General features: G+C 54.2%; 1 protein-coding gene across 1 annotated transcript; it reads left to right on the top strand.

The window, feature by feature from the left end:
• Positions 1-74: 74 nt before the first annotated feature.
• Positions 75-25,984, top strand: TECTA (tectorin alpha). The gene is made up of 24 exons (XM_030290778.4): positions 75-1,635; positions 2,763-2,827; positions 4,502-4,635; positions 5,969-6,256; positions 9,978-10,115; positions 10,691-10,856; positions 12,560-12,972; positions 13,239-13,809; positions 14,395-14,987; positions 15,367-15,940; positions 16,619-17,229; positions 17,528-18,089; positions 18,952-19,151; positions 19,944-20,327; positions 20,556-20,842; positions 20,940-21,220; positions 21,949-22,059; positions 22,396-22,598; positions 22,900-23,063; positions 23,181-23,429; positions 23,866-24,028; positions 24,314-24,401; positions 24,514-24,630; positions 24,995-25,984. Exons 2-24 carry the CDS (start codon positions 2,764-2,766, stop codon positions 25,093-25,095), a joined length of 6,462 nt encoding a protein of 2,153 aa, XP_030146638.4. The 5' UTR covers positions 75-1,635; position 2,763; the 3' UTR covers positions 25,096-25,984.
• Positions 25,985-26,278: the final 294 nt, after the last annotated feature.

The raw sequence follows: 26,278 nt of genomic DNA, 5'->3' as shown, positions 1-26,278 counted from the left end.
CCCCAAAGAAGTGTTTGGTTGTTCAGCGCTGCATGATGGGAACATCCCTGCCAAAAGAAGAGAGGCTGGAAGACAAAATCTTCCCCAAAGAGTCAGTGAGACCTAATCAAACTTCATCAGTGCTCACTTGCCCAGGACAAACAGGACCAGAATATTAAACTGACAAAGGAGCAGAGGGAAACCTGTTTTCACCAGTTTTCTCTCTGTTACAAAACAGAATGAGGAGAATCAATTGATTTTCCTGGAGCTGGTTGTGTTTAAAATGTATGGGAGGGAAGGGAAGAGCTGGGATACAGGCTGGAAGTAATCTGCCCCTGGAATATCAGTCAGTGCTGATATTCTGCCCTCCTAAAATAGCTGTTGGCTTAGAAAAAGGTAAAAATAAATTTAAAAATTAAAGATTCCTGCTAGCAAAGCCATGCTTGGAGGATGGAGGGAAAGTAAATTCTGGGATTTGCTGTGGAGGCAGTGAGCTGCCTGGTGCCCTGATGCACTAGGAGGTAAGAGACAGCTTTTTGGGGGAACCTTGCTGAACACACTGCCAGGAGCACCCAGGGGAAAAAAGTCAGGGTTTCTTGTTGGGCTGCTGGCATTCCTGTCTCCACTCTGTTCCTGACAAAGAGCAGGGAGGACAAGAGGAATTAAGACCTCCTAGCAGGGAAAATAGGGAATAAAAGGCCCCCACCCCAAATGTCAGAGGGGGAAATGAGCCAAGCTCTGGCTGTTTTCCCACTGCTGGGGTTGGAGCAGTGCCTGTCTGACCTGAGCCTTGCTGCAGGCTGAAAAATCAGCTTTAATGTGGCTCTGCAGGTGGATCCTTCACCCCCTGGCTGCTGTTCCAACGTGGCTATCAACCAACTCAAAGCAGTTGAAATCTTTTCTGGGGTACAGATTGGACTGAAATGGTGCCAGAGGCAGGGAAAATCCCTGTGGAAACTGCAGCTGTAGGAGTGAAAATGATAATAATGCCAGTGAAGCTCCCCACCAGCACCAGCGAGGGTGGAAATGGGAACAACAAGGAAACCTTCTGTGGGCCGGACTGGGTGAGCTTTTCCTGTTCCACCTGTAAAAAAAGCAGGACTTGGATGGCAAAGCAACTCCATGGAAACTTCAGGGCAGGGCCTTTGAACGGCGCTTTAAGCCTAGCACTGTTTAATGCTAATCCTGTAACTTTATATAGATGGGTGGTTTTTTTTCCCCCCTTTACACAAAGGAGGAAGGGGCTCAGTTCTTCTGAGGGTTGGGTTTTCTGTTCCCTGAGCAGCAGAGCTGCGAGCCCAGCTCTGTCTCTCTGCCATTTCCATCTGAATCCACCTGAAGGGGGTGAGCTTTTGGGGAAGAAAGAGGCTTCTCTCCCTCTCCAGGCCAGAATTTGATCTCCAGATTAGCCTGCTGGTTATCAACAGAGGAACAACAGTTGTGATTGCAACTCAACACTGCTCCAGCCTTGGAAGAGCATTGAGGAAAACGGAGTTTTCAATTGGGAGAGCAAAGGACTGAGCCATCGTTTCAGCCATCAGCAATAATTGGCATGGCAGGACGGGCATGCATTCTCCACTGACATAGGATTTCGCCCTGCTCTACCAAGACTGGTCTAAAATTTCAGACCTGATTGCTCCTCTAGCCTACAAACAGGTTGGTAATTTTTTTTTTCCATAGCTAAAAAATTGTATTTTTGGATGGGATGTGTTCAGTAGCGTGTTCTTTGCTGTCTGTCCTGCTTTGCTCTTATCCCCACCCTGCCACAGTCCCCACTGGTCACTCTCTGCTAATGAGACTCTGATTTACAATCTGTACAAAATTCTGCCACTCTCACCTTCCCAAGACAGGGAGTGTGCTAAAACTTTTCCTTAGTGGACTGAACTTTTGATGTGACCAAAGAACTTTCCTTCAGCTGTGTTCCAAACTCTCCGAGTAACGGGAGTGCTGTGGGATAAATGATGGGATGTTCCCCTGTAACTCTGTGCTCTCTGGAATTAGAAGCAGCTGGATCTGTAGATCCACATTTTCCATAAAAACAGATCCATGGGGAGAACACAAAGAGATGCTGGGCTTTTAGGGAGATTTTTAAAAACCCCAGATTTTCCTGGGAGCTCTCCCTGAGCCCTGCCCGTGCGGAACGAGCGCAATCGACGGGCGAAGAAATCAAAGCAGGTGTTTTAGCAATATTTTCTGTTGGATTAATAATGAGTAACAAATTGCATTAGGCACAGAAGGAATTAGAGCTGGCACAGGATTTCGCTTTCCTTTTGGGTCTGCACTCTCTGTGTCCCCCATTGATTCCTGCACGAGGAGCTGCCAGCTGTGTAAATGTTTGTGCTCCTTCCACACCCATCCAGCCCCAGGGACGGTGCTGGTGGCAGCCAGGGCAGAGGATTAGCTCAAGTTGAAGCCCTGGACCATGAGAGCTCATCACAGCTCTGCTGCCTGGAGCAGAGCTGCTGCCCTGGGATCAGCCAGGAGTGGCCATCCCTGCCCTAAGCAGATCAGGAATTGCTCAGAAGAATAAGGAGCACACGGAGAGCTGTGGCTGTTCACAGCTCCCAGACATGAAATGAGCTCTTCCAGATGTTTCTGGGCTTCCTTTGGCAGTGATTTGCTGTCATCACCGGGGGTTTCAGGGCTGCCTGGCAGGTGAGGGACCTCACCTGAAGCTCTGGAACATCCACGTGTCAGCAGCAGTCAGGCAGCTTCGGGAATCCCCTCAAGGATGAGTTTTCCTACCAATGTGATGCATGGCTGGGTTTGTCTCCTTCCTGCAGGATGAACAGGAGATCATTTCTGGGAGCCTGGGTGGCCCTTTTGGTGATAACAGCACAGCAGCGAGGTGAGTATCTCCCAGCAGGAAAATATTGCCCAGCTGGGCTGTGTCCAGAGACCCTAGAGGGCTTGGGAACACCTCAGGGGGCTTGGGAAACACCTCAGGGGGCTTGGGAAACACCCCAGAGGGCTTGGGAAACACCTCAGAGGGTTTGGGAAACACCTCAGAGGGTTTGGGAAACACCTCGGGGGCTTGGAAAACACCTCAGGGGGCTTGGGAAACACCCCAGAGGGTTTGGGAAGCACCCCAGAGGGTTTGGGAAGCACCCCAGAGGGTTTGGGAAGCACCCCCAGCTCCCTGGCTGGAGCAAGGACAAGAACCAGAGTGACCTGAGTGTTTCCCATGTGGAGGGAGGGACTGAGAATCCTGAGGGTTGCTTGTGTTTAGCATTTGTATGGCTGTGTGTGCACCTGGAGCACACCTGGAGTTTGGAAAATTTCTGTGTTAGGGCTACTGAGCAGGTATGTCAGTGTGGCACTAGTAGAGCTGAATAAGAATTGAGGAATGTCTGCTGAGCCTCCTGTTTAAAAACGGAATAAAATCCATATCTTGTAGCTGTGCCTTGGCTGTGATAACTCATCAGGTGTGTAACAGCTGTGAAATTATTTATTTTACTGCCTAGCAGGAGGAATTTTTCTGTGGCCCTTTGGATATATCTGCAAAAACTCAGCTATGACTTGGACACCATCAATGCCACCTCCCCTATGTCCAACAGGGCACTCAGGGCCAGAAATCAGGAAATTAGGATGCCAGTGGCTTAGGGCAGATTTCCCCTTTTGCCAGGGAAATTTGGAGCCTGGGAAGGGTCAGTCTGTGACTCCTTAATGCTCAGCATGGAGCAGCCTCAGAGTTGGGCATCAAGGAGAGCCCCTGTGAGTCCATGGGAACACAAAGCAGCCTGGAGGCCCCCCAAGAACTCAGGGTCCTGGAAATGGAAGCGTGTCCTGAACCCAGGTGAACAGAGCTGGGATTGTTCCAAGCCCTGTCATTGAATGTCGTGAGGCTTTCCTGCATCAAAGAGGGGAGAAGGGGGAGGAAAACCCAGAAAAATCTGTGAGGAGCAGGACATGAAATGACAGCAGAAATCTGGCTGGGACAAGAAGGGAAGTGTGCCCTGAGGCCCGAAGTAGCTGCTTGTGCCTCGAGCTGATGGATTTTAGGCTGGTAAAAAAAGCAGCAGGCTGACATGTGTCAAAACCATCTTCTGAAGTACTTTTGGGAGAGACAATTATGCTGGCTGGCAGTGCCTTTTAGCAGGAGACTGAATTTTGGTGGGAGATGGAGCAGCCGTGACCCCTCGGGGGCAGGAGGAAGGGGGCACTGGCAGGAACGTGGCTCTGGGAGGTGGAACTGCTGCTGCTTGCTGCCCTTGGGCACCTCACCGTGAGGAACAGCCAGTCCTGCCCATCCTGGAGCTGGGCATGGACCTGCTGTCCTCCTGTGAAGCCAAGACTGAGGGGTTTGACTTGGTCACAGTCCCAGGGGAGGAAAAACTGCAGCTTGTGGTCACTGCTGTGCCCTGACTAAGCTGGAGGATGCTTTTCCTCCTGAGCCTGTCCTAAAGCCACAGCCAGCAGCTCTGCCCTGGCTGATTTGGGGTTTGGTGCTGTTTTCTGTGACCTCTCTGAAACCAGGACTGCCCTGACCCTGCCCTCAGGACTCTTCTCCCTCTCTTTCCAGCTCACACCATGGCAAGCCTGTATCCATACTGGCAGAACGACACCAAAACCCCCAAAGTCGATGATGGCAGCTCCCCTGAAATCAAGATCTCTGTGCCATTCATCTTTTTTGGAGCCCCGTACAGAAGCATTTATGTAAGTGGAGGAAGCAGACCTTCCCTTCATCCTTTTCCTTGCCATTATTGGCTGCATTTTAAACACGCTCTGCCTGTCATCAGGAATTGGAAGATTTATTAGCAGCTACCTGACAAGTTCTTAGATTTCATGAACTGATAGGTTTTATGATTAAGAAAGTCAAAGGTATATTTAATGGGATAATGTTCATAGGAAAGGAATCTAAAAGGCAATAAATTTTCTTTGTGGGTGATTAAATGGCACAGCAAAGCGAAGGGCTTGACACAAGGGACATTATTCCTGCTCCATGACAAGAAACAAGAACACGCAGGACCTGCAAGGGGGGAAAGGGGCAGCAGTTTTGTGGGGGCCCAGACAAGGAAAGAACCCTATTTGGAAGAATTTTCAGGGTTTTGGGGCTTCCTGCACCAAGTCTTGGCCACCATGGGTAGGATGAAGCTGAATCATGCTCATGCTGCTCACTCTCTGTCTGTGCATAAACTCAAACCCTCTCTTCCCATATTCCTTGCCAAATTTTTTAGGATTTTGGGGTTTCCTGCACCAATCTTGCCCACCATGGGTAGGATGAAGCTGAATCATGCTCAGGCTGCTCAACCTGTGTCTGTGTGTAAACCCAAACCCTCTCTCCCCACATTTCCTGCCAAACCAACCTCTCTGTGCTGACTTATTCAGCTAAACCACCTTTGCTCAGACGCCGTGGGGGTCTCCACACGGGTTGTTATATATAATAAAGCTAATTCATGCCGGTAGAATATAATGTATATAACATTAAGAAAATGCACAAGTCGGCACTGAGAGTTGCTCCAAATATTTGGAAACCGGTCCCTAATAAAACCTCATTTACAAATTAATACATATAGCTCGTCTGGAGATGGGTCATTTCTCAAAGTAATACAGGAACACCCAGGCAATGATCATCCCAGCAGCAACTCAAGATTGGATCCACTAGAGCCCTGCAGGGTGATACATCTAAATACTGTGTTCCCCTAACTGCATCAGAGAGATTCATCGCTTCCCAGACACCAGATTGTTCGACTCAACGCAAAAAAAGAAACAACTTTAAAAATATGTAAGACTTTGAATAGAAAGGAAAAGCTAATTGCCAAAATCCCAGCCTCGAACAAAATATTCCCTATAAAAACCGCTTGTATAAGGAAGTAGTGTGTGGCATCAGGAGACCCTCTACTAGAGCAGTAGTAGAGTGTGACCCACCCAGCACCGATCCCAAGCTCAACTCTGTTCCTTTCTTTGTAATTAACTCAGAATTCAATCACTACAAAAAAACTGGGTTTTATTTTTAATTCAACCAAGTCAATTTTCATTTACAACACAGGTCAACAACAACGGCGTGATCTCCTTCAACGCCCTGGTCAGCCAGTTCACGCCCGAGGCCTTCCCGCTGACCGACGGCCGCGCCTTCGTGGCGCCCTTCTGGGCCGACGTGCACAACGGCATCCGCGGCGAGATCTTCTACCGGGAGAGCACGGAGCCAGAGCTGCTCCGCAGGGCCTCCCGGGACATCCGCCGCCACTTCAGGGACATGGCCTCCTTCTCTGCCCTCTGGCTCTTCATCGTCACCTGGGAGGAGGTGACGTTCTACGGGGGAAGCAGCACCACGCCCGTAAGTGGTTCCTCGTGGGTGTGGTTTGTGCCTTGCTGTAACGCTCACTGCTTGCTGTTAGGAAAATAACGATCTGTTTCCTTTACATGTGGCCAACAACAAAGGGGAATTCACACGCAGCGTTATTAGACAATCTTGTAGTTCACAGAGGACAGTTGGAAACAGATAAATGTTGTATTGGCTGAACAGGAAACAGTTGAATGGTAATACTAAGTTCAAATTAATTTTCTTTGGAAAGGAGTGTTTCTCTAACACCCCTTTAAGAGTTTAAACCTAATAGCCATCTTTGTAATGGCTATTAAATTTAAAATTAAGATAAATACTTGGTTGTTGCTATAGGACATGTGAAAGCAAAACGTGAGCTGCTGCTATTGTAAGGTGAAAAAAGAGAGAATTTATTTTCTGACTCCAGCATTTATACTTTTCCAAAGGTGACAATGGATTGGAGAGTGAATGTGCTACCTCTCCAAAGACATTGGACAAACTACTAGTATATTAAGTTTCTCCACCTCTATGAAGGAATGTAAAACAATCGGTTGTTTGCAGAAAGTCGTGTGAGAAAATTCTCTAACAGAATTTAAACTCAGAAGGCTTTAGAAAATCTGAAGAATCACGGCGACACTTGGTTTATTTCTGATCACGTTAGTTGACCTGCCACATTAGTTCTTCCTGACACTAATTAGTTCTTGCTGCTTGCCCAAGTGATTGAAGAGTAACAAGCAGCTGTAGTCTCCTCCCTCCTCAGATGAATCCCAGTATTTAACGTGACACTTTCACCAAATGTTTCACCTTTTAAGTACGGTCCATGGAGTCGTCGAAGGGAAGTGTGGATATGTTAGGTAGGCATGGCTAGAAATGGTCAACAGCTGTTCTTGCAATGAACATTGTGCCTGACAGGAAATTCTGATGTATTTGGCACTGGTACCCACACAGGGCATTCTCTGACTGCTGTCTCTGTACTAATTTCTTGCTATTTGCCACAATTGGACACAAACTGTAAAATGTCTGGGATCTGTAAAAAATCTTAAATGGACAACACTCTGTAAAGAGGGGATTTTTTTATTTTATGTCTTGTCCCCTCCAAAGAGAGGAATTTTGGGGGTTGATGGAAGTGTTCTTCACCATCTGTGTGTAAAATCGAGTGAGACACTTTGTGTTCCTGCTCCCAGTTCTCTTCTGGGCAGAGGAGCAGCACGGTCCTTTCATTCCCTCCCCTGGGAACCTGTAGGAGCCTCGCTCCCTGCTTTCAGATCTCCAGGGAAAACATCTCCTCCTCAGTGTTTGCAGGATCTAAGCAAGGCTCTGACACCAATTAGGACTTTCTGGCTTGATCATAATGCATTTCTTGCATACAAATTCAGATGTTTCTGACGACAGCTCCCTGCCTGCATGGAGATTGATCACGCTGCTCAGAGTCACACTAATGACTTGGCCATGTCACATGGCCCTGAATGTGTGAGCTGTATCTCACAGGAGGGGGATGGCACTGGGATGGTTGTCAGGGCATGGACAGCTGTTAAATATCTGGTGAATTTATGAGCTGTGGGTGCAGCTGATGCCGGGAGGTCCGTGCTGGTAGGGGCTGTGCTGGAGCTTGGGGTGAAGATAGAATCAGAGTGGTTTGGGTTGGAAAAGATCACCTCATTCCACCCCCTCTAGACCAGGCTGCCCCAAGCCTCATCCAACCCGTTCCTGAACAGCAAGTGAGGGATCCCAGCCCTCGTCTGGGCTGCTCAGGATTAGCCTGTGTGCTGTGAGTGCCAAACCCCAGCTTCTCCTGTCTCGAGGAGTTGGCTCTGATCAACAGTTCAGCTCTTTTCCGTTTGTTAAAGAAGCTTGAGATCTGATGCATATTTTTTGCCAGTCCTGGCAGCACTTGCAGAAAAACCCCCACATACATACATATATATATATATTTATATATATATTTTCAGACAGCAAGCAATATAGAGATCCGTGTATTGCCTGAAGGATTACATTTGCAACACAATGCAATTTATTTTGCTTTAGAGCAGCCTTCTTCCTCAGCAGCAGCCAGGGCTCGGGGTTGGCACAAGGAATAGCACCGTGCAACTTAAGCAGGAATTTCATCGCAGTGCAGAAAAGCTGCAGAAAATTTGGGAATGTGGCCTCAGGGACGCTGCAGTTGCTGCCTGGAGATGTCACCTGAGCAAACAGGTTCATCTTCTGAGAGTTGGGCAGAGAGAATGCTCCATGGCCAGGAGCTCCAAAGAGGAGAATTTTGGGGGTTGATGGAGGTGCTCTTGATGAGGTGTAAGATTCACCTCCTGCCACTCTCCCAGAGGCTCCTGAGCATGGAAAAGCTGTTGTGGCACTCTCCAAGTGGCACTGCCTTTATGTGTGACATGTTTGTGACCTCCCAGCACGGCAAAGGCCTTGGCAGAGGTGAGCAAGAGGAAAGCAGGAGTAGGAGAAAGAATGCCAGGGAAGGGATGAGGAGTGGAAGTGGCTCTGCTTTCCTCCCTGCCCTGCCTGCCCCGCTGTGACCTGTGCCATTTGCAGCTGCTGAGAGGCAGCTCTGCCCACACCTCTCCCTCTCTCTCCTGACAGCTCCCAGAGCTGCTTCACCTCCGTGTTCCAGAGTTCTCCTGGCAGGGGCCTGTTTCCTTGGAAGTGACATCCCCTGTGGCGTGCAGGCAGCTCTGGGCTCCCCTCCACGGCATCCTCAGAGCCAGTGGGTTTGCTCCAAGGGGATGGAACGTGGTGCCAAGTGACCCCCAGCCTTCCCCTCCCTCCAGCAGCCACCAGCTGCTTGCAGTGCTCAGGGCTCCTGGCAGGATAAGCCCTGATGCTTCCCACTGGGAGATGTTTGGATCCGTGGGCTTTCCCCATCACCTGGGAATTGTTTCTGTGGTTTCCTCCCCCGTGTGCACTGCCCAGGTAGCCAGGCTAGAAGGGTTGCTCTGCATTAATTAAAAGAGAGGAAGCCCACACTTGTTGCCCTGCTAAAACCCTGCTTGCTCAGAGGCAGGAGGAGCTGCTCTCATGGTTGGTCCCAGGGCAGGGATGGGAAGGACAGGAAAATGCAGGGAGCTGAGGGAAGTGACTGACTGAGCTCCCACGGCCGAGGTCTGCTCCTGGATCTGCAGGGATGGAGGGGATATCTCAAGGGAAGGAGCTGCTTCTGTCTTTCTACACAGCTCTAACAGGGAAGATGGGCTCTTCCCACCTGGATCCTGGCTGGAATGTGCCTGGAGTTTGTGGGTTGGAAATGCAGAGTCATTTCAAGTGAAAGCAAGAACAAGAGCAGAGGATTTAGCAGGTAGGGAGGGGATTTGGCAGCCAGCAAAGTGCAGGGTATACATGGCTGGCTTGGATGTAATCCACCCTCAGCAGCGTTGTAGGATATGAATGTGGAAGGGAACCAGGAAAGATAATGCAGGAAGAAAGCTAAGACAGGGTAATGGGAGATAACAGATCACAACAACCAAATCCTGCCCGCTGCTCCCTCCCCGTCAGCTTATTCTCATGCTGCCATCTATTGGTGTTCCCTTGGACCAGAGATGGTCTTCACACGCTCCCAGCCACAGGAAGGAGCAGAATGGGAGCTGCTGGAGCTGTGGCAGCGAGAACAAACGTATTTTGGGTCTCATTCCACTTTTACTCATCACTGTGAGGCTCACCCGGGCCAGACATCAAGGTGGCAGAAGGGCAGGAGCAAAGCAGTACCACCTGTGAATGTGCCCGTGGTTTTCCACAGGTGAACACGTTCCAGGCTGTCCTGATCACAGACGGGGTGTCATCCTTTGCCTTGTTTAACTACCACGAAATCAGCTGGACCACGGGCACAGCCAGCGGAGGGGACCCCCTCACTGGTCTCGGCGGGGTGATGGCTCAGGTGAGGCTCTTGTTCCCATATCCCCATCCCTGATGAGCTCTTGGATGACTGCCTATGGCTTTTCCAAAGTATCCATGCTTGCTCAGGCCGCTGATCCCTCAGCATCCCCAGCACTGGCTTTGCACTCAACTGCTGGGCACGGTGGGATGAGCACCACAAAATTTGGTGGTGGCAGCAGCGCCACTGCCAGTCCCTCTGCCTGAGGAGGGGACATTGCTGCATGAGGAATGCAGGAATCCTGCACCCCCACATTGCTTCCTCACTTACATTGCTCCCCCACTTTATTTTGGCCACTCAGTTCACACACCCTTAGATCTCTATGTGCATACATATCTATCTATACAAACATAAATCTCTGAATACACATTCCTTCTGCTTGTAGCGCCTGTTTAGCTTTTCATTCACATCCAGACTACCTGAAAACAGAAATTTAGACTACCTGAAAACAGAAATCTCCAGAAAAAGCTGTTAAAACTAAAGAAGATGTACTCAGGGGGAACAGAGAAGTGAGGAAATGCAGCATGGCTTTCCCATTGCCAAGACAGGTGATGGAATTTGCTCTCTCTCTGGTTTAGGCTGGCTTCAATGGTGGAAATCTCACCAACTTTTTCAGCATGCCAGGCTCCAGAACTCCAGACATTGTCAATATTGAGGAAACAACCAACGTAAACGTCCCTGGGCGTTGGGCTTTCAAAATAGATGGCAGAGAAATAGACCCGGCCAACGGCTGCAGCCTGAGAGGTAAGGGAGAAATTGCACTGCTTGTCCCCAGATTTTGGGGTGCAGTGTAGCAAAAGGTGATGCTGTTGGGGTGCTACATGATCTGTGCTTTTGCCAGGGCGTCCCCATGAGCTGCAGCTGCAGGGACAGAAGCAGAAGAGAGGGTTCAGTCCTTGCACGTCTCCGAGTTCCTGCCATAATTGGTGGCAGCAGGAAAGACCCGGGGACAGCAATTTCCTCCTGCCCATAAATGAGGGAAGCTGCTCTTGTGGTGCCATTTCCCTTGTTTGTGCAGGAGGAACAGCAGGTTTTGCAGGCAGGACAAATGTCTCTGCAGCAGTTACAGAGTCTGTGCCTGTCACTGACAGCACGGGGCCGTAAAGGGATTCATCGGTGCACACACAGGGGCTCTGCTGCTGGAAGATTATTACATTTCCATTTCACAAATAAAACTGTCAGGAGCATCCAGGAGTCTTTCCAGCAAGAGGGGATTGTCATTTGCTGACAGACACTGGAGACATGTGGCTTCTTTATGTCCTAGTTTAGGACCTCTCAAGGTCCACGAGATTCCAAGGCTCTTGCAGCTCCAGCAGAGTTTTGGGTCCAGCTGCTCCAGCATTTTCCAGCTGCTGACCCCAGGAAGAAAAGCTGAATTTTGCAGAGAAGCTGGAAAGCAGTCTCAGCTCTGCAGGTGACAAGAGGAGTGCAAGTAGATCCCGCCAGCGGATTTAAATTTCACGGTGAATGGCTGATTGCCCTCCACGAGAGGAGGTGCAGCACGAGGTGTTGGATCCGAATGACATCCCTTTCCCAAACTCCCCACACCAGGATGGTTGGAGCGTGGGCCTTGCCAAGAGGAGACAGAGGAGACATTTGTTGCAAGAAAACAGAAAATAGCTTTTTTTTTTTCTTTTTGTAAGAGAGGTAAACTCAGGCAGCGCATGGCAGAAGCCGCGCGCCGGAGGAGTGTGAAAAATGGCCAGATGGAGGGGAGAGAAACTCTCACGGGGACTTGCCACCCGTGTTCTCCAGCCTTCTTCCTGCCTCTCCTGTCTCTCACCAGCCAAACCCGCTCCCTCTCTGGTGCTGTCTGGGGCTGTGAGATCACTCAGCGCCCTGCTGGGGCTCGTGTGTGGGGTGAAGCTGCTTATCAACAGCTCTGTGGTGTAGTAACTACTACGAGCTCTTCCTGAATGGGAGTAAATTGCTCCTGGGGCTGCTGATGACAGAGTGACTTTTTGACCAGCAGAGTTATGTGAACAGGGGAACTGTGGAAGCAACAGCAAAGCTGGAGGATGGTGCAAGTGCTGCTAAAGTGCTGGAAACTGCCTCCAAATGGGGCTTTTCCTTTGGGAAAACAGCACAAATGCCTCTTGTGCCCTGCAATACTGAAGAAGAACCAGAGTGGTGGGTGTCCAAAGTGCGTGGAACAACCTTCAAGTTTTCCAGCCTGCATGTTGCAGCACTGACCCCGGATTTGTGACAGCACTCGTGGCGTGGGCAGGACTCAAAGAGGATGCGCCACACATTAGAAATGAAACTTGGGGTTTGCTGAGTGGTTCTTGCTGGGAGTTTGCACAAAGACAGCAGCTGAGAAGCCCAGCAGCAGGACATGTGGTGGTGGTCTCCATCACAGGACCAGCAGAGCCCCCAAGGTGCGCTCAGAGTGTGTTTCTGTTTCAAGAAGGGATGTAGCGTGGGTTTTTCCCTTTCTGTCTTTCTAGGACAGTTTCTCCGTCAAGGGGAGATCTTTTGGGACAACGCCAACTGCACCACCAAGTGCCGCTGCCTGGACTTCAACAATGAGATCCTCTGCCAGGACATGGCTTGTGGCCCCTTCGAGGCGTGTGAGACGAAGACCAAATTCTTCCAGTGCGTGCCGGTGGAGAGCAGCACCTGCGTGGTGTTCGGAGATCCACATTACCACACCTTCGACGGCTTCCTCTTTCACTTCCAGGGTTCCTGCTCCTACCTCCTCGCCAGGCAGTGCTGGCCAGGCTCCCAGCTGCCCTACTTCAACGTGGAGGCCAAGAATGAGAACCGAGGCGGCTCCTCCGTCTCCTGGCTGAGGGATATTTATGTGGAGGTCTACTCACACAAGATTGTTCTCCCCAAGGGCGGCTTTGGCAAGGCAAAGGTAAGAGCTCTGCTGGAAGGGGAGAATTTGCCAGGTCAGCTCCTCTGAGGTGGCTGCAGCCTGGGGAGTGCGGGATGGCACTTCTGGGCCTCGTGTGTCCTGGGGAATGGGCACGGGGTACACAGAGTGCCTGTAGCTTACCAACAGCTGTCCTTCTGCGCATGTCCCTCCCCCAAGACCCACAACAGGGCTGTCCTGTCTGTGTCCCAGCACGAGGGCTCCGCTGTTCCACGCGCTGGCTCAGCCGCCGGGTGTTGTCCCTGCAGGTGGATGACCTGGTGGTGTCCCTGCCCATCTCCTTGGAACTGGGCGCAATCAAGGTCTACCAAAGCGGGCTGTCCACTGCCCTGGAGACTGACTTTGGCCTGCTGGTGACCTACGATGGGCAGCACTACGCCTCCGTGTCCGTGCCGGGCTCGTACATCAACGCCACGTGCGGGCTGTGCGGAAATTACAACAAAGACCCCGAGGACGACGTCCTGCGCTCGGACGGGAGGGTGGCCACGTCCGTGCCCGAGCTGGGCGAGAGCTGGCAGGTGCCACATCCCGAGCGCAGGTGCTCCACGGGCTGCCTGGAGAACTGCAGCCTCTGCGACCCCGCCACCGAGGCGCTGTATTTCACCCCCGAGTACTGCGGCTTCATCAACAAGAGCGGGGGGCCCCTCTGGGAGTGTGGCTCTGTCGTGGATCCCACTGCCTTCATCCACAGCTGTGTCTACGACCTCTGCAGCGCCAAGGACAATGGCACCGGGCTGTGCCAGGCCATCCAGGCCTACGCCACCGTGTGCCAGGCCCTGGGAATCTCAGTGGGAGAGTGGAGGAGCCAGACGGGATGCGGTGAGTGTTTGGCAGGAGGGGAGCAATGCCAGGGGTTTGCCTGAGTGCCCAGGAGTGCGTGACAGGAGGGGGAGGAAATCCAAGGGAGGGGATTGCCTGAAGTGGAGGGAGTTGGGAGAAAGAGCTGATGGGTCCCTCCTCTCCACGGCATCACACCCTTGCTCTGTGTCATGGTTTGACACTGGCACAATGCCAGCTCCCCCATGAAAATACAACCCCCCAAATGATTGCTGTGAGATATGATCACGCAAAAGCGTGGCACAAGTCAGGCATGAGGTGGGAGCTCTGTGTTGCTCTGGAGGTCATCAGCTGCCACGAGGAGAGGTGGAGGTTGGACTGGAATGGGGATTGGTTGGTCAGTCCACCATCCTTGTGGCCTCAAATAGCTTTGGGCGACTCAGTGGTTCTTGGGGCTGTTTTGGAGAAGCCCAGGACTGGCCAGGGGGGCCTGTGTGGGAAATGGAGGGGCCAGTCCTACCACGGAGGGGTTCCTGGGTGACCCTGTGCTGTGGTCAGTGAGAGGATGGCAGCTCTGAACTGTGCTGTAACACGGCCCTTCCGCTTGTCCCCCCTCTGCGCCCACAGCGGCGGCCGTGCAGTGCCCGGAGCTCAGCCAGTACTCGGTGTGTGCCAGCAGCTGCCCTGCCACCTGCTCAGACCTCACGGCCCCGCTGGCCTGCGCCTCCCCCTGCACCGAGAGCTGCGAGTGCCCCGAGGGACACGTCCTCAGCGCCGACCGCTGCGTCCCCGTGCAGGGCTGCGGCTGTGACGTGAACGGCCGCTACTACACCGTCGGGGAGAGCTTCTGGGCGTCCCCAGACTGCACCGTGCAGTGCCACTGCGAGGCTGGCGGGGAGGCCAGGTGCTTCAACACCACCTGCCCCGAGGGAGAGATCTGCACCATCGAGAACGGCTACCGGGGGTGCTACCCAAAGCGGGAGACGGTGTGTTTGGTGGGGCAGGACCAGGTGCTGCAGACCTTTGATGGCATCACCTTCCCCTACCCGCTGGAACAGTCCTACACGCTGCTCAAGACCTGCCCAGAGAGGCCAGACTTCATTGAGGTGGACATCAACCAGAAGAAGGTCGGCTCTGCTCCCAACGGGCCGCGCGTCGTGCGGGTCCAGGCGGCCGGCCAAGAGGTGAAGATTGGAGGCACCAGGCTGTCAGACATTAAGGTAAAGGTGCTGCCCCGGGACAGGTGGGAGGTGGTGGCTTGTGGTGTGACGCAGTGGAGATTACGGGTCTGTGGCTGTGGACACTGCAGAGACACTTGAACCATCATGTGGAGTCTCTTTGGTTGCCTGTGAAGTTGTTGCCGCAGCACTGCTCCTTCTGTTTGCTGAGGAAGCTTTCCTGCCTCCTCCTTCTCCTGCAACTTGTTTTTCCCTGGAAAAATTACTTTTTGTGGGGCAAAACCAAAGGTACAGCTGTATGCCCTCACTCAGAGGAGGCTCGAGGCCTTGGAGGCTGGGTCAGGAAATGTTTAATGTGCACAGAGTGGTTGGACAAAGCCACATCACCCTCCCTGAAGCCTCTCCACCTTGTTCCTTGCAGGTGAATGGTTATGACGTGGAGCTGCCCTATTTCCACCCCTCTGGGCGCCTGGAAATCTACCGGACTGACAACAGCACCGTGATGGAGTCCGAGGGGCTCCTGGCCATCAGCTACTACGACTCTGGCCTCCTGGAGATCCGCCTCTCCACCTCCTACTTCAACTGCACCGGGGGCCTCTGCGGCCTCTTCAACGACAACGCCACCGACGAGTTCTGCCTGCCCAAGGGCAAGTTCACGGACAACCTGGAGCTCTTCCTGGAGAGCTGGACCACCTTCGACGAGATCTGCAACGGCGAGTGCGGGGACCTGCTCATGGCTTGCAACAACGACTCGGAGCTGCTCAAGTCCTACAGGAGCCGCTCCAGCTGCGGCATCATCAACGACCCCACCAACAGCTCCTTCCTGGAGTGTCACAGCGTGGTCAACGTCTCGGCCTACTACAGGACGTGCCTCTTCCGCCTGTGCCAGAGCGGGGGCAACGTGTCGGAGCTGTGTGACTCGGTGGCACGCTACGCCAGCGCCTGCAAGAACGCCGACGTGGACATCGGCCAGTGGAGGAGCCACAGCTTCTGCCGTGAGTCCACCACAGCTCTTCATCACCCAGGATGGGGAGAAGGGAGTTTGGAACCCACCAAACCCAGGCAGAGTCTTTTTGGTGGGGATCTGTGGGTGTGCAGAGGTGGAACGGCTTTTTGTGTGGGGTGCTGGAATCACAGGCAGTGCTTTCCGGTGCCAGCAGAGAGAGATTTCCCAGGGAAGTACTTTCAGGGTGGCATTTCAGGAGGCAGCAGAAGTTTTATGGGGCACTGTAGGAGCATTCTGGAGCCACAGATGGTGTCTGGCGGTGCCGTACGCCACCACCAGAGGATAATTTGAATAACGCCTGGTTTTTAGCTGTCGCTGTAAACTTGCCATGGATGGGAGAACATTCATAATTCAGAAGCAAATGTGAAAAATCCCGAGTGTGGAAGTAGATGGTGGGGAGGCTGTGCCTGTCTTTGCCTCAGAGGTTTCAAGGAGGTGTTTGTTTGGGAAATAACAGGAGGAGGTGATGTTTGGCACATGGCAGGACATGGCTGAGATGTGAGGGAGGTGATGGCTGAGGGAAGAAGGGGTTGCAAAGGGGATGGGATGAGCCACAGGGTGCTGGGACTGTTTTCCCTTTTCCCCTGAATCCATCACCACCTGCTTTTTGCCTGTTCCTCACCCCGTGCTGTCGGAGGCTCAGGCTCTGTGTTTGCCAACCCTGCAGCTCTGTCCTGCCCGGAGAACAGCCACTTTGAGGAGTGCATGAGCTGCGTGGAGACCTGCGAGAGCCTGGCCTCGGGCCCCGTGTGCCGGGACACCTGCTCGGAGGGCTGCCAGTGCGACGAGGGCTTCGCCCTGCGCGGCACCCGCTGCATCCCCCGCCGCGAGTGCGGCTGCAACTTTGAGGGCCGGCAGCTGGCCACCAACCAGACCTTCTGGATGGACATCTCCTGCCACTTCCTGTGCTACTGCAACGGCTCGGACAACAGCGTGTACTGCGAGAACGTGTCCTGCAAGGACGACGAGTATTGCCTGGAGGAGAACGGCCTCTACTACTGCCACGTCCGCACCGACGCCTCCTGCATCATCTCGGGCTATGGGCACTACCTGACTTTTGATGGCTACTCCTTCGACTTCCAGAGCAGCTGTGAGCTGGTGCTGTGCACCACCATCTCCCGGCCCAGGGTGGAGCGCTCGGACACATTCCCGGCGTTCACTGTCACGGCCAAGAACGAGGACCGGGACACCTCTCTGGCCCTGTGGGTGAAGCAGGTGGAAGTGGAGGTTTTTAATTACAAGATTGTTATCCACCGTGCCTACAAATACACTGTGCTGGTGAGTGCAGGGCTATGGAGGCTGTGATTATTTCTGCAGGTGTGATTCCAAAACTTTGGAGCAAAACCCTAGTCAGGAGGCCTTGTGGCTTGCAAGGTTTTCTGGGGGTCAGGTCATGCTTGGGCTCATCCTAGGGTGCTGCCAGGCAGAGCTTTAGAAGAGGATTTCTGTTTTGGCTGCAGAGGCGAGGTCAGCAGGGATGTTTCTCTGAGAATGCCAAGCCACCCTCATTTGTGTCCTTCTCTGGAAGTTCCCACCATCATTCTCCCTCACAGCGTGCCTTGTTTCCTCCCTGCAGATCAACGACGAGCGCCTCTACCTGCCCCTGAAGCTGGGCCAGGGCAAAGTGAACATCTTCGCCTTCGGCTTCCACATCGTGGTGGAGACCGACTTCGGGCTGAAGGTGGTGTACGACTGGAAGACCTTCCTGTCTGTCACCATCCCACGGGGCTTCCAGAACCTCACCTACGGCCTCTGCGGCCGCTACAACGGCAACCCCGAGGACGACCTGGTGGCCGCAGGGGGCACACCGGCCACCAGCATCGGTGACTTTGTGCAGAGCTGGGCCAAGCGAGACACCTTCTGCCGCGTGGGCTGCGGCGACCGCTGCCCGGCCTGCGGCAAGGTGGAAGGGTTCTGGAAGCCCCAGCAGCTCTGCAGCCTCATCCCCAGCCAAAGTGGTGTCTTTGCCAAGTGCCACAGCAAGATCAATCCCGGTTTCTTCTACAAGAACTGCCTCTTTGACACCTGTGTGGATGGGGGGGCCATGCAGACAGCCTGCAGCTGGCTGCAGAACTATGCCAGCACGTGCCAGACTCAGGGCATTGCCATCACTGGCTGGAGGAACTTCACCTCATGCTGTAAGTGCCACCCTGCCTCCGGGTCCGTCTTTTCCTGGGGTGCCAGGGAGGGGGAGGCCAATGGCCTGGCAGCCAATCCCTCCCACGCTTGCTGGGTGAAGTGGGTGAAGTCTGGGACACTGTGTTCTCCTGGAGTTGTCACAAGCTGCATGTGGTACAGCACGAGCAGGGATGGAAAGGGGTAAGCCTCAGGTTCAGAAGGGACATGGATGGAAAGGGGAAGCCTCAACCTTAGAAAGTATTGGGATGGAAAATGGAAAACCCCAAGCTCAGAAGGGACAAGGATGGAAAATGGAAAGCCTCAAGCTCAGAAGGGACAGGGATGGAAAATGGAAAACCCCAAGTTCAGAAGGGACAGGGATGGAAAATGGAAAGCCTCAAGCTCAGAAGGGACAAGGATGGAAAATGGAAACCCCAAGCTCAGAAGGGACAGGGATGGAAAATGGAAAGCCTCAAGCTCAGAAGGCATCAGCCATCCCTAGGATGTTAACCAGGGATTGTATCAGTCAGTCTCAATGCCAACAGTGCGTGTTTGCTCTAATGAAGCTGCAGCCCCTTGTCAATAAGATGACGATGTGCTGTTCAATCAGGCTCCTGGGATGGGCACCACACGCATCCCTGGCAGCCAATCTGTCTGGCAAATCAGATGGGAAGTAATTGTCCTTGCTAACGAGACTGAAAATTAAATTTGTGTCATTTTTCCCTTCTAACAAGCAAGCTCATGGCTCAGGGGCCCCGCTCTCACAGGGTGGTGAGGCCACAGACTGGCACCATGCATCACAGGTCTGAATCAGTCCCTGGTGGGGAGCCAGGTTGGTGGTGTCCATGGAGCTAATCTGTGTCTGTTTTGTCCCCTGCTCAGCTGTCAGCTGTCCCCCCAACAGCCACTACGAGAGCTGCGTGTCCCTGTGCCAGCCCCGATGTGCTGCCATCCGGCTGAAGAGCGACTGCAGCCACTACTGCGTGGAGGGCTGCCAGTGTGACCCTGGCTATGTCCTCAATGGCAAGAGCTGCATCCTGCCCCACAACTGTGGCTGCTACTCTGATGGCAAATACTACGAGGTACGCAGCTCTTGGGGCCTGCTCCCTCCCTCTGGATGATATTTCTGGGCAGAGTTTGAGTGGGGATGACAGTCAGGCTGGGCTGGTAGCAGGGCCAGAGAGGAGAGGAATGTCCTTTTATGGTGTGCTGCATAGGGAGCCTTTCTATCCAAAAAACATCATGCAGTTGTTGGGTGAAGGTGACTTGGGTGTCACGCACAGGAGGGAGTTGGTGGAGGTGCAATGGAGAGAAGGTGGTGACTGAGAGGACTCTTTGATGAGTGCCAAAGTCCTGTATTGTGTGATCACATTGTGCTAGGTATTCACACATCATAGATTCAGTGTTTCATATGAAATTTGCTTTTTTGTAGCTACTGGAAGTCACTGAGGAGTTTGAAGCAGCAGTCCTGTGCTGATAGCACTGGTCATATCATAGTGGCTTGTATTTTATGCCATTGAAGCTGTTCTCTGTCAGGTGCCTTTGCTGCATGAGGAGCCAGTTTTGGGGTACTGTCATATGGGCTTCCTTGCAGATGGGTTGGTGGCTGGCAGAATGCAAAAAAGAGCCAAGGAGGTATTAAGCATTATGCTTTTGTGTGTGCACAAGAGGTGGGGGAGGTTGTGGTGGCAGTGCAAACTTGAGTGTGGCTAGCAGAGATGTTGCAAGGCAGGTGCAAGCTGCCAGCGTGTTCTTCGCACCCCTTCCTCTGCCCTTGTTTCCTGCTCATGCTTGTCGTGTGACAGAGGGGTGCAAACCTCGTCCCAGCCATCCCCTGGGCTGACGGGGCAGCCGGTGATGGGTCCCTCTTTCAGCCCAAGCAGCTCTTCTGGAGCGGGGACTGCACCCGGCGGTGCCGCTGCTTCCGGCGCAACCTGATCCAGTGCGACCCACGGCACTGCAAGTCGGACGAGGAGTGTGGGCTGCGCAACGGCGTCCGCGGCTGCTTCAGCACCCGCAGCTCCTTCTGCCTGGCGGCCGGTGGTGGAGTCTTCCGCACCTTCGACGGCGCCTTCCTCCGCTTCCCCGCCAACTGCGCCTTCGTCCTCTCCACCATCTGCCAGAAGCTGCCCGACTTCTCCTTCCAGCTCATCATCAACTTCGACAAGTGGTCCTCGCCCAACCTCACCATCATCTCCCCCGTGTACTTCTACATCAACGAGGAGCAGATCCTCATCAGTGACAGGAACACTGTCAAGGTGAGGCTTCGTCAGGGGTGTCCAGCCCCTCCAGAGCGGGGCTGGGAGAGGATAGTGGGTGGCAGTCCAGGCTGCACAATGGCCTCCACAAGGGCCCTGGACTACTGTCAGTGTTTTCACAGCTGGGATAGTGGGAAGCAGCCAAATCTTCTATGAGAGGCTCATGCCCACATCCGTAGGCAGAGGATGTGGGAGGGACATCAGCTTCGTGTCCTTCTCTTGCGCTAGGTGAACGGAAGCCTCGTGAGCATCCCCTTCGTCACGGGGCTGTCCACCAAGATCTTCAGCCAGGAGGGCTTTCTGGTCATTGACTCCAGCCCCGACATCCAGATCCGCTACAACGGCTTCAATGTCATCAAAATCACCATCGGGGAGCGGCTGCAGAACAAGGTGTGCGGCCTCTGCGGCAACTTCAACGGCGACCGCACCGACGACTACGCCACGCTGCGGGGCAAGCCGGCCGTCAGCAGCGTGGTGCTGGCCCAGAGCTGGAAAACCAACGGCATGCAGAAGAGGTGAGTGCACAGCCAGCCCTGTCCCACCAGGTGGGAGCGGGAATGGGAGCAGGGCTGGCCATGAAAGGAACCCCCACGACGTGTCCGCTGCCCACAGCTGCAACGAGCTGCAGTACTCGCAATACGCCGCCTCCTGCGACAACGTCCAGATCCAGGAGCTGCAGAGTGACAGCTACTGCCTGAAGCTGACCGACATGAAAGGCTTCTTCCAGCCCTGCTACGGCCTCCTGGACCCGCTGCCTTTTTACGAGTCCTGCTTTTTGGATGGCTGCTACAACCACAAGAAGGTCCAGCTGTGCGGCTCGCTGGCTGCCTACGGAGAGGCCTGCAGGACCTTCGGCATCCTGGGCACCGAGTGGATCGAGAAGGAGAATTGCTGTAAGAAAACTGGGGCTGCTCAGGTTGAGGGGAGCCATGTCCCGCTGGGGAGAGGGGCTAGAGGTGGCTGCCCCACAGGCTGAGGGTAAAGGCTTCCCTCTGGCTGCCCTGGCAGGTCTGGGACCCTGGCAGGGGTCAGGAACCCCCCTGGACAGAGCCCCCAGAGACACTGTCTGTGATCTCTGTCCATGGAGAGGAGTTTTCAGTCTTACAGGATGAATTACAAGCTTTGAGTGTTTGATAAGAGTAATAATTAAGTGTGACATGGGTGCAAAAGTAAAATTTTAGATTTCTAGATTAGGGATTCAAAGGGGACAAGATGGAGGAATTGGGTGTGTCTTGTCCTTTTTCTCCTTCTTCATGCCCTCCATGTGTCACTGTGGTGTTGGCATTTTTCTGTTGGTTCAGGCTGGGGACACACTGTCCAACGTAGATGACAGATATTGGCACATTATTGTAAATCCAGCACAGGTAGTTTGTGGTATTTAATGTTTGTACCATCCCACTGAGGGCAGAGCCCCACACGCTGCCCTGCAGGACAGAGCTGCGGCAGGGCAGCAGAACATGTTAGAGATAAACAGAATAAACAACCTTGAAAACAGCACAGACGAATTATGGCTTCTGCTTTGGCAGCGGGGCTGACAGACAGAGACTTTCTACAATCTCAGAATCACCAATACCCACAGATTCCGACAGGTTGTGTTTGTGCTGTGTCTTGTGCTGTTTAGCAGGAGTGGTGGAAGATCCCTGCGTGGGCGCCGACTGCCCCAACCGCACCTGCGAGCTGGACAACGGCGGGGAGCTGTGCGGCTGCATCGAGCCCCCGCCCTATGGGAACAGTGAGTCCTCTGCTCCCGGCTGTGGGGTCAGTGCCGAGCTCCACCTTGGGCCGTTATGCCACAGGGGCTTTGGGAAGGGACGTGCCGAGGGCTGTCACCTCTGCCAAGATGGGTTTCCCTGACCCTGCATAGTTCAGGTGGGGAGCAGAGAGCAGGGAACAGCATTTCTGGGGTGCACATTATGGGTGTCTCTGGTTTGGGAGCACTTTGGAGCAGCAGGGGTGTAGGATGGGCAGAGCACACCACAGGAGATGATCCCAGTCCATTTCTGGTGGTGGAAAGAAGTGCCAAGAGGTCATTTGTGGTGATCTGAAGTTGTGTCATCTTCTCCTCCAGCCACCCATGACATCATTGATGCTGAGGTGACCTGCAAAGCTGCCCAAATGGAGGTGTCCATTTCGAAGTGCAAGCTGTTCCAGCTGGGCTTTGAGCGTGAGGGGGTGCGGGTCAATGACCGCCACTGCCCTGGCATTGAAGGGGAAGACTTCATCTCCTTCCAGATCAACAACACCAAAGGCAACTGTGGCAACTTGGTGCAGGTGAGCTGGGACATGGGGCACACGGGGCTGGGAGTGTGGGACAGTCCACTGCAGTCCAGCTCAACTCCAGCCTTGGGGCAGGTCAGCTTTGGAGGTGCTTTAATGGGCTGGGGGTCAAGGAGAACACAAGAAGGTTTTGTAGAGTAAGGATGCAACTCCAAGCCCCACCATTCCATACCCTTTCTGGCCAGAGTTGGAGGAGCAGCAGGTCCCTTGTGACCCAGCTCATTTAGAGGTGCTCATTAGGAGCAGGGAAGCAGGGACAACTGGAATTAAGCAGTGCCCTGTGTTCCCTCTGCAGTCCAACAGCACTCACATTGTGTACAAGAACACAGTGTGGATCGAGAGTGCCAACAACACGGGCAACATCATCACCCGGGACAGGACCATCAATGTGGAGTTTTCCTGTGCCTATGAGCTGGACATCAAGATCTCCCTGGATTCAGTCGTGCGGCCAATGCTCAGGTAGGAGCAGGGCCCGTTACACAGACGGGTGAGGCAGTGCTGGTTCTGAAGCAAGGCAACAATTTGGGGGTTCAAAACCTTTCCACCAACCGAGCCAATGTTTTTTATCATCGTTAGTGTGATTAACCTGACGGTGCCGACACAGGAAGGGAGCTTCACCACCAAGATGGCCCTGTACAAGAACTCGTCCTACAAGCATCCGTACCGGCAGGGCGAGGTGGTGCTCACCACCCGGGACGTGCTCTACGTGGGGGTCTTCGTGGTGGGGGCCGACTCCAACCACTTGATCCTGATGCTGAACAAGTGCTACGCCACCCCCTCGCGGGACAGCAACGACAAACTGCGCTACTTCATCATCGAGGGAGGGTGAGCTACCTCGAGCCCCATCGGTCTTCATGGCATTTGGAAGGGTGGTTGCATCAGCTGGGACAAGCACCTTTAGGCCAGTGGGATGGTTGATCAAAATCTGGAAAGGTGAGGAGCAGTGTTGTTAGAGCAGGAGTTAATTTGCTTGGCGTGGACACAGCCAGAAGCCCTGCACGTGACAGAGTACCATGTGCAGAGAGAAGCATTTTCCTTCTGTCAGTGATGCTGTGGACAATACCTAACTAATAATATGGATCATGCACAGGCATGTTGGGAAGCTGGAAATGCCAGAAAGAGGCAGGGCATGACACCCTTGTCCAGACAAACCATGGCAGGGTCTAATCACTCCACTGTGGGACCTGGGGTGAGGGGTTTTATGGGGACAGGGAGGGTCCCAGTCACAGGAGGTGGTGCTGAGCATCAGTGCTTTGCACAGGTGCCAAAACATGAAGGACAACACCATTGGCATAGAGGAGAACGGGGTGTCCCTGACGTGTCGCTTCCACGTCACCGTCTTCAAGTTCATCGGGGACTACGACGAGGTTCACCTGCACTGCGCCGTGTCCCTCTGCGACTCCGAGAAATACTCCTGCAAAATCGTGAGTGGGGCGAGTGCAGAGGGAGGGGATGCTTGATTTGAAGGGCTCTTCCAGAGTGCACTGAGCCCTGATGATGTGGCATCGGGCAGGTGACCAGAGATGCAGGGGTGAGGTGGGAGGGTGTGTGTCCCTCTAGGCACGGGGAGGAGATGCTCTGTCACGGCAGGTCACCTTGGGACCTGTGCTCTCTGAGCCTGCTTGCAGGGAGCTGGGACAGGTGGATGGGCACACAGGGGGCCTGGGCAGAGGCTGAGGGTGACAGAGGTGGTGTTTATCCCCAAACAGAACTGCCCTCAGCACGCGAGGATGGCCAGCGCCTTCGCCGAGGAGTCCAAGGAGCAGATCCTGTCAGTGGGGCCTATCCGGAGGAAGCGTGAGTGTGGGACCCCAGGGAGGGCTGGGGGGTTTCTCTGCCACCCCATCCTCGGGCAGACAAGGGCTGTGGGAGCACGGCTCAGGTGTCCCCCTTTGCTGTTTGCATCCAGGATCAGACTGGTGCGAGGACAACGGAGGCTGTGAGCAGATCTGCACGAGCCGGGCGGACGGGCCTTTGTGCAGCTGTGTGACAGGGACGCTGCAGGGGGACGGCAAGAGCTGCAGGGGCAAGTATCGGGGTTGGGGTGGGCACAGCAGGGGACTGACACCCCCAGAACGAGGGGCTGTGGGGTGAGCAGCATGGGGAAGGTGGCTGGGACGTGTGGTGTGTCGCAGACAGAAGGGGTGTGGAGGGCAGGGAGCCAGATGTGCCCTGTCCCTGTCACCTGAGGGCTGTGAGGGCACTGCTGGTGGCTTCTGAAGAGCTGGCAGGCAGCTGAGAGGGAGGTGATGGAAGCTGCGTGGTACAGGGCAGAGTGGAGTAAATGCAGTGGGCCTGGGAGCCGAGCAATGAGGTCGGGCATTGGGCCTGGCATGGTTTGTCTGGGAAGGAGGCACCCAGAGCTCACGTGGCTCTCGTTGTGTTGGCAGCCTCCAGCTCTTCGGGGGAGCACCGTGCCCGAGTGACCCTGCTGCTGGCGGCCCAGCTGTGCCTGTGGCTGCGCTCAGCTCCGCGGCACCTCACCTCGTAGGCGCGGCCCCGCCGCCCTGCCAAAAACTGTTCTCGCGTCAGCCTGAGTCTTTGTAGGGTAGGAGACAGCCCCCCTGCCATGGCCACGCTGCTGCCCACCCGGCCATGCCACAGGAGGCACAGGGATGTGACCGGAGAGAGGTGGGACGCGGACCCGACGGTGACGTGCAGCCGGCACGGCGGCGGCAGCGGCGAGACCGAGCAGGATGTTTGCCAGCAGCGATGTGGGACTGGGGTTTGGGGGTTTTTTACAGCTTTCCATCACTGATGTGGACTCAAGGAGGGGTTTTGCAGCTTTTCCCCAGGTTCTCCCTCGTGGGGTGCGCTGTAGGTGGCCCACACCACTGTTGGTAGTGTGGGACAGGGTGGAGCAGGAGCTGTCCCCTCACATGGACAGCTGCAGATCTCCACTGTCCTTGGAACTGCCACCAAGGTTTTATGAGCTCACAGAGTCAACCAGAGGTAGGTGTTGGGGCACAGGGCATGGCCAGAGCAGTGCATTGCCAACTCGGGATGTTGTGACACCGTGGTGCTGCGGTTTGGTTCAGAGAGCCAAGCTCATCCGTGGGGGTCTGGAAATCTTGGCATTGTGTTGTGGTGGTGACAAGCTGGTGCCAGTAACTGGAAGGAGGTGCTTTCTGCTGAGCAGGGACAAGAGTCAGAGGAAGGAGGGGTGAAATTCCCTGCTGCGTTTGCGTGGTGTGCAAGGGTCGAGGGTCAGAGCAGGGTTGGGCTCTGTGGGCACAGGGCAGCGTTGGGGTGCCTGGTGAAAGAGTGGGGAGCAGCCTTGGGGTGCTGGTGGGTGTGGGGGGCTGTGTTGGTGTCTTGTCTTGTGTTTGTACTCTGTGAAACGGCTGCGTGGGAATAAAAAGTGTTGTAATCCTTCGTAAGCACCGGGTCCTGTGTGATGGGGGTGAGGACGGCGAGCGGCAGCAGGGCCTGCAAGGACACCAAAGAGTCCCTGGGAGGGAGGGACAGGGAGTTTTGGGGGGCCAGGCAGGGGCACACCAGGGCTGAGGCTGTGGCTGGAGTGTGGGTTTGCTGTGGGGTGGGCTGGGATGTAGGGCAGAAGGAGCAGAGGAGATTTGGGTTCTGGGGCAGGAGGACAGCTGGTTCCCTTGCCTCAAGACAAGATGTCAGGCAATAGGATATCATGGACTCTGCTCTGCTTGTTCTCTGCCTCT

Source organism: Taeniopygia guttata, chromosome 24, assembly GCF_048771995.1.
Source record: "Taeniopygia guttata chromosome 24, bTaeGut7.mat, whole genome shotgun sequence".
In the NCBI taxonomy this organism is placed as follows: Eukaryota; Metazoa; Chordata; class Aves; order Passeriformes; family Estrildidae; genus Taeniopygia; species Taeniopygia guttata.
The sequence above is the reverse complement of the archived record's forward strand: the minus strand, read 5'-3'. Positions and strand labels throughout refer to the sequence as shown.

Coding starts and splice junctions, on each gene's coding strand:
- TECTA (XM_030290778.4), top strand. CDS start 2,764: ATGAACAGGAGATCATTTCTGGGAGCCTGGGTGGCCCTTTTGGTGATA. Junction 21,221..21,948: donor GATCGAGAAGGAGAATTGCT/GTAAGAAAACTG, acceptor TGTGCTGTTTAG/CAGGAGTGGTGGAAGATCCC. Junction 22,599..22,899: donor ACTGTGGCAACTTGGTGCAG/GTGAGCTGGGAC, acceptor TTCCCTCTGCAG/TCCAACAGCACTCACATTGT.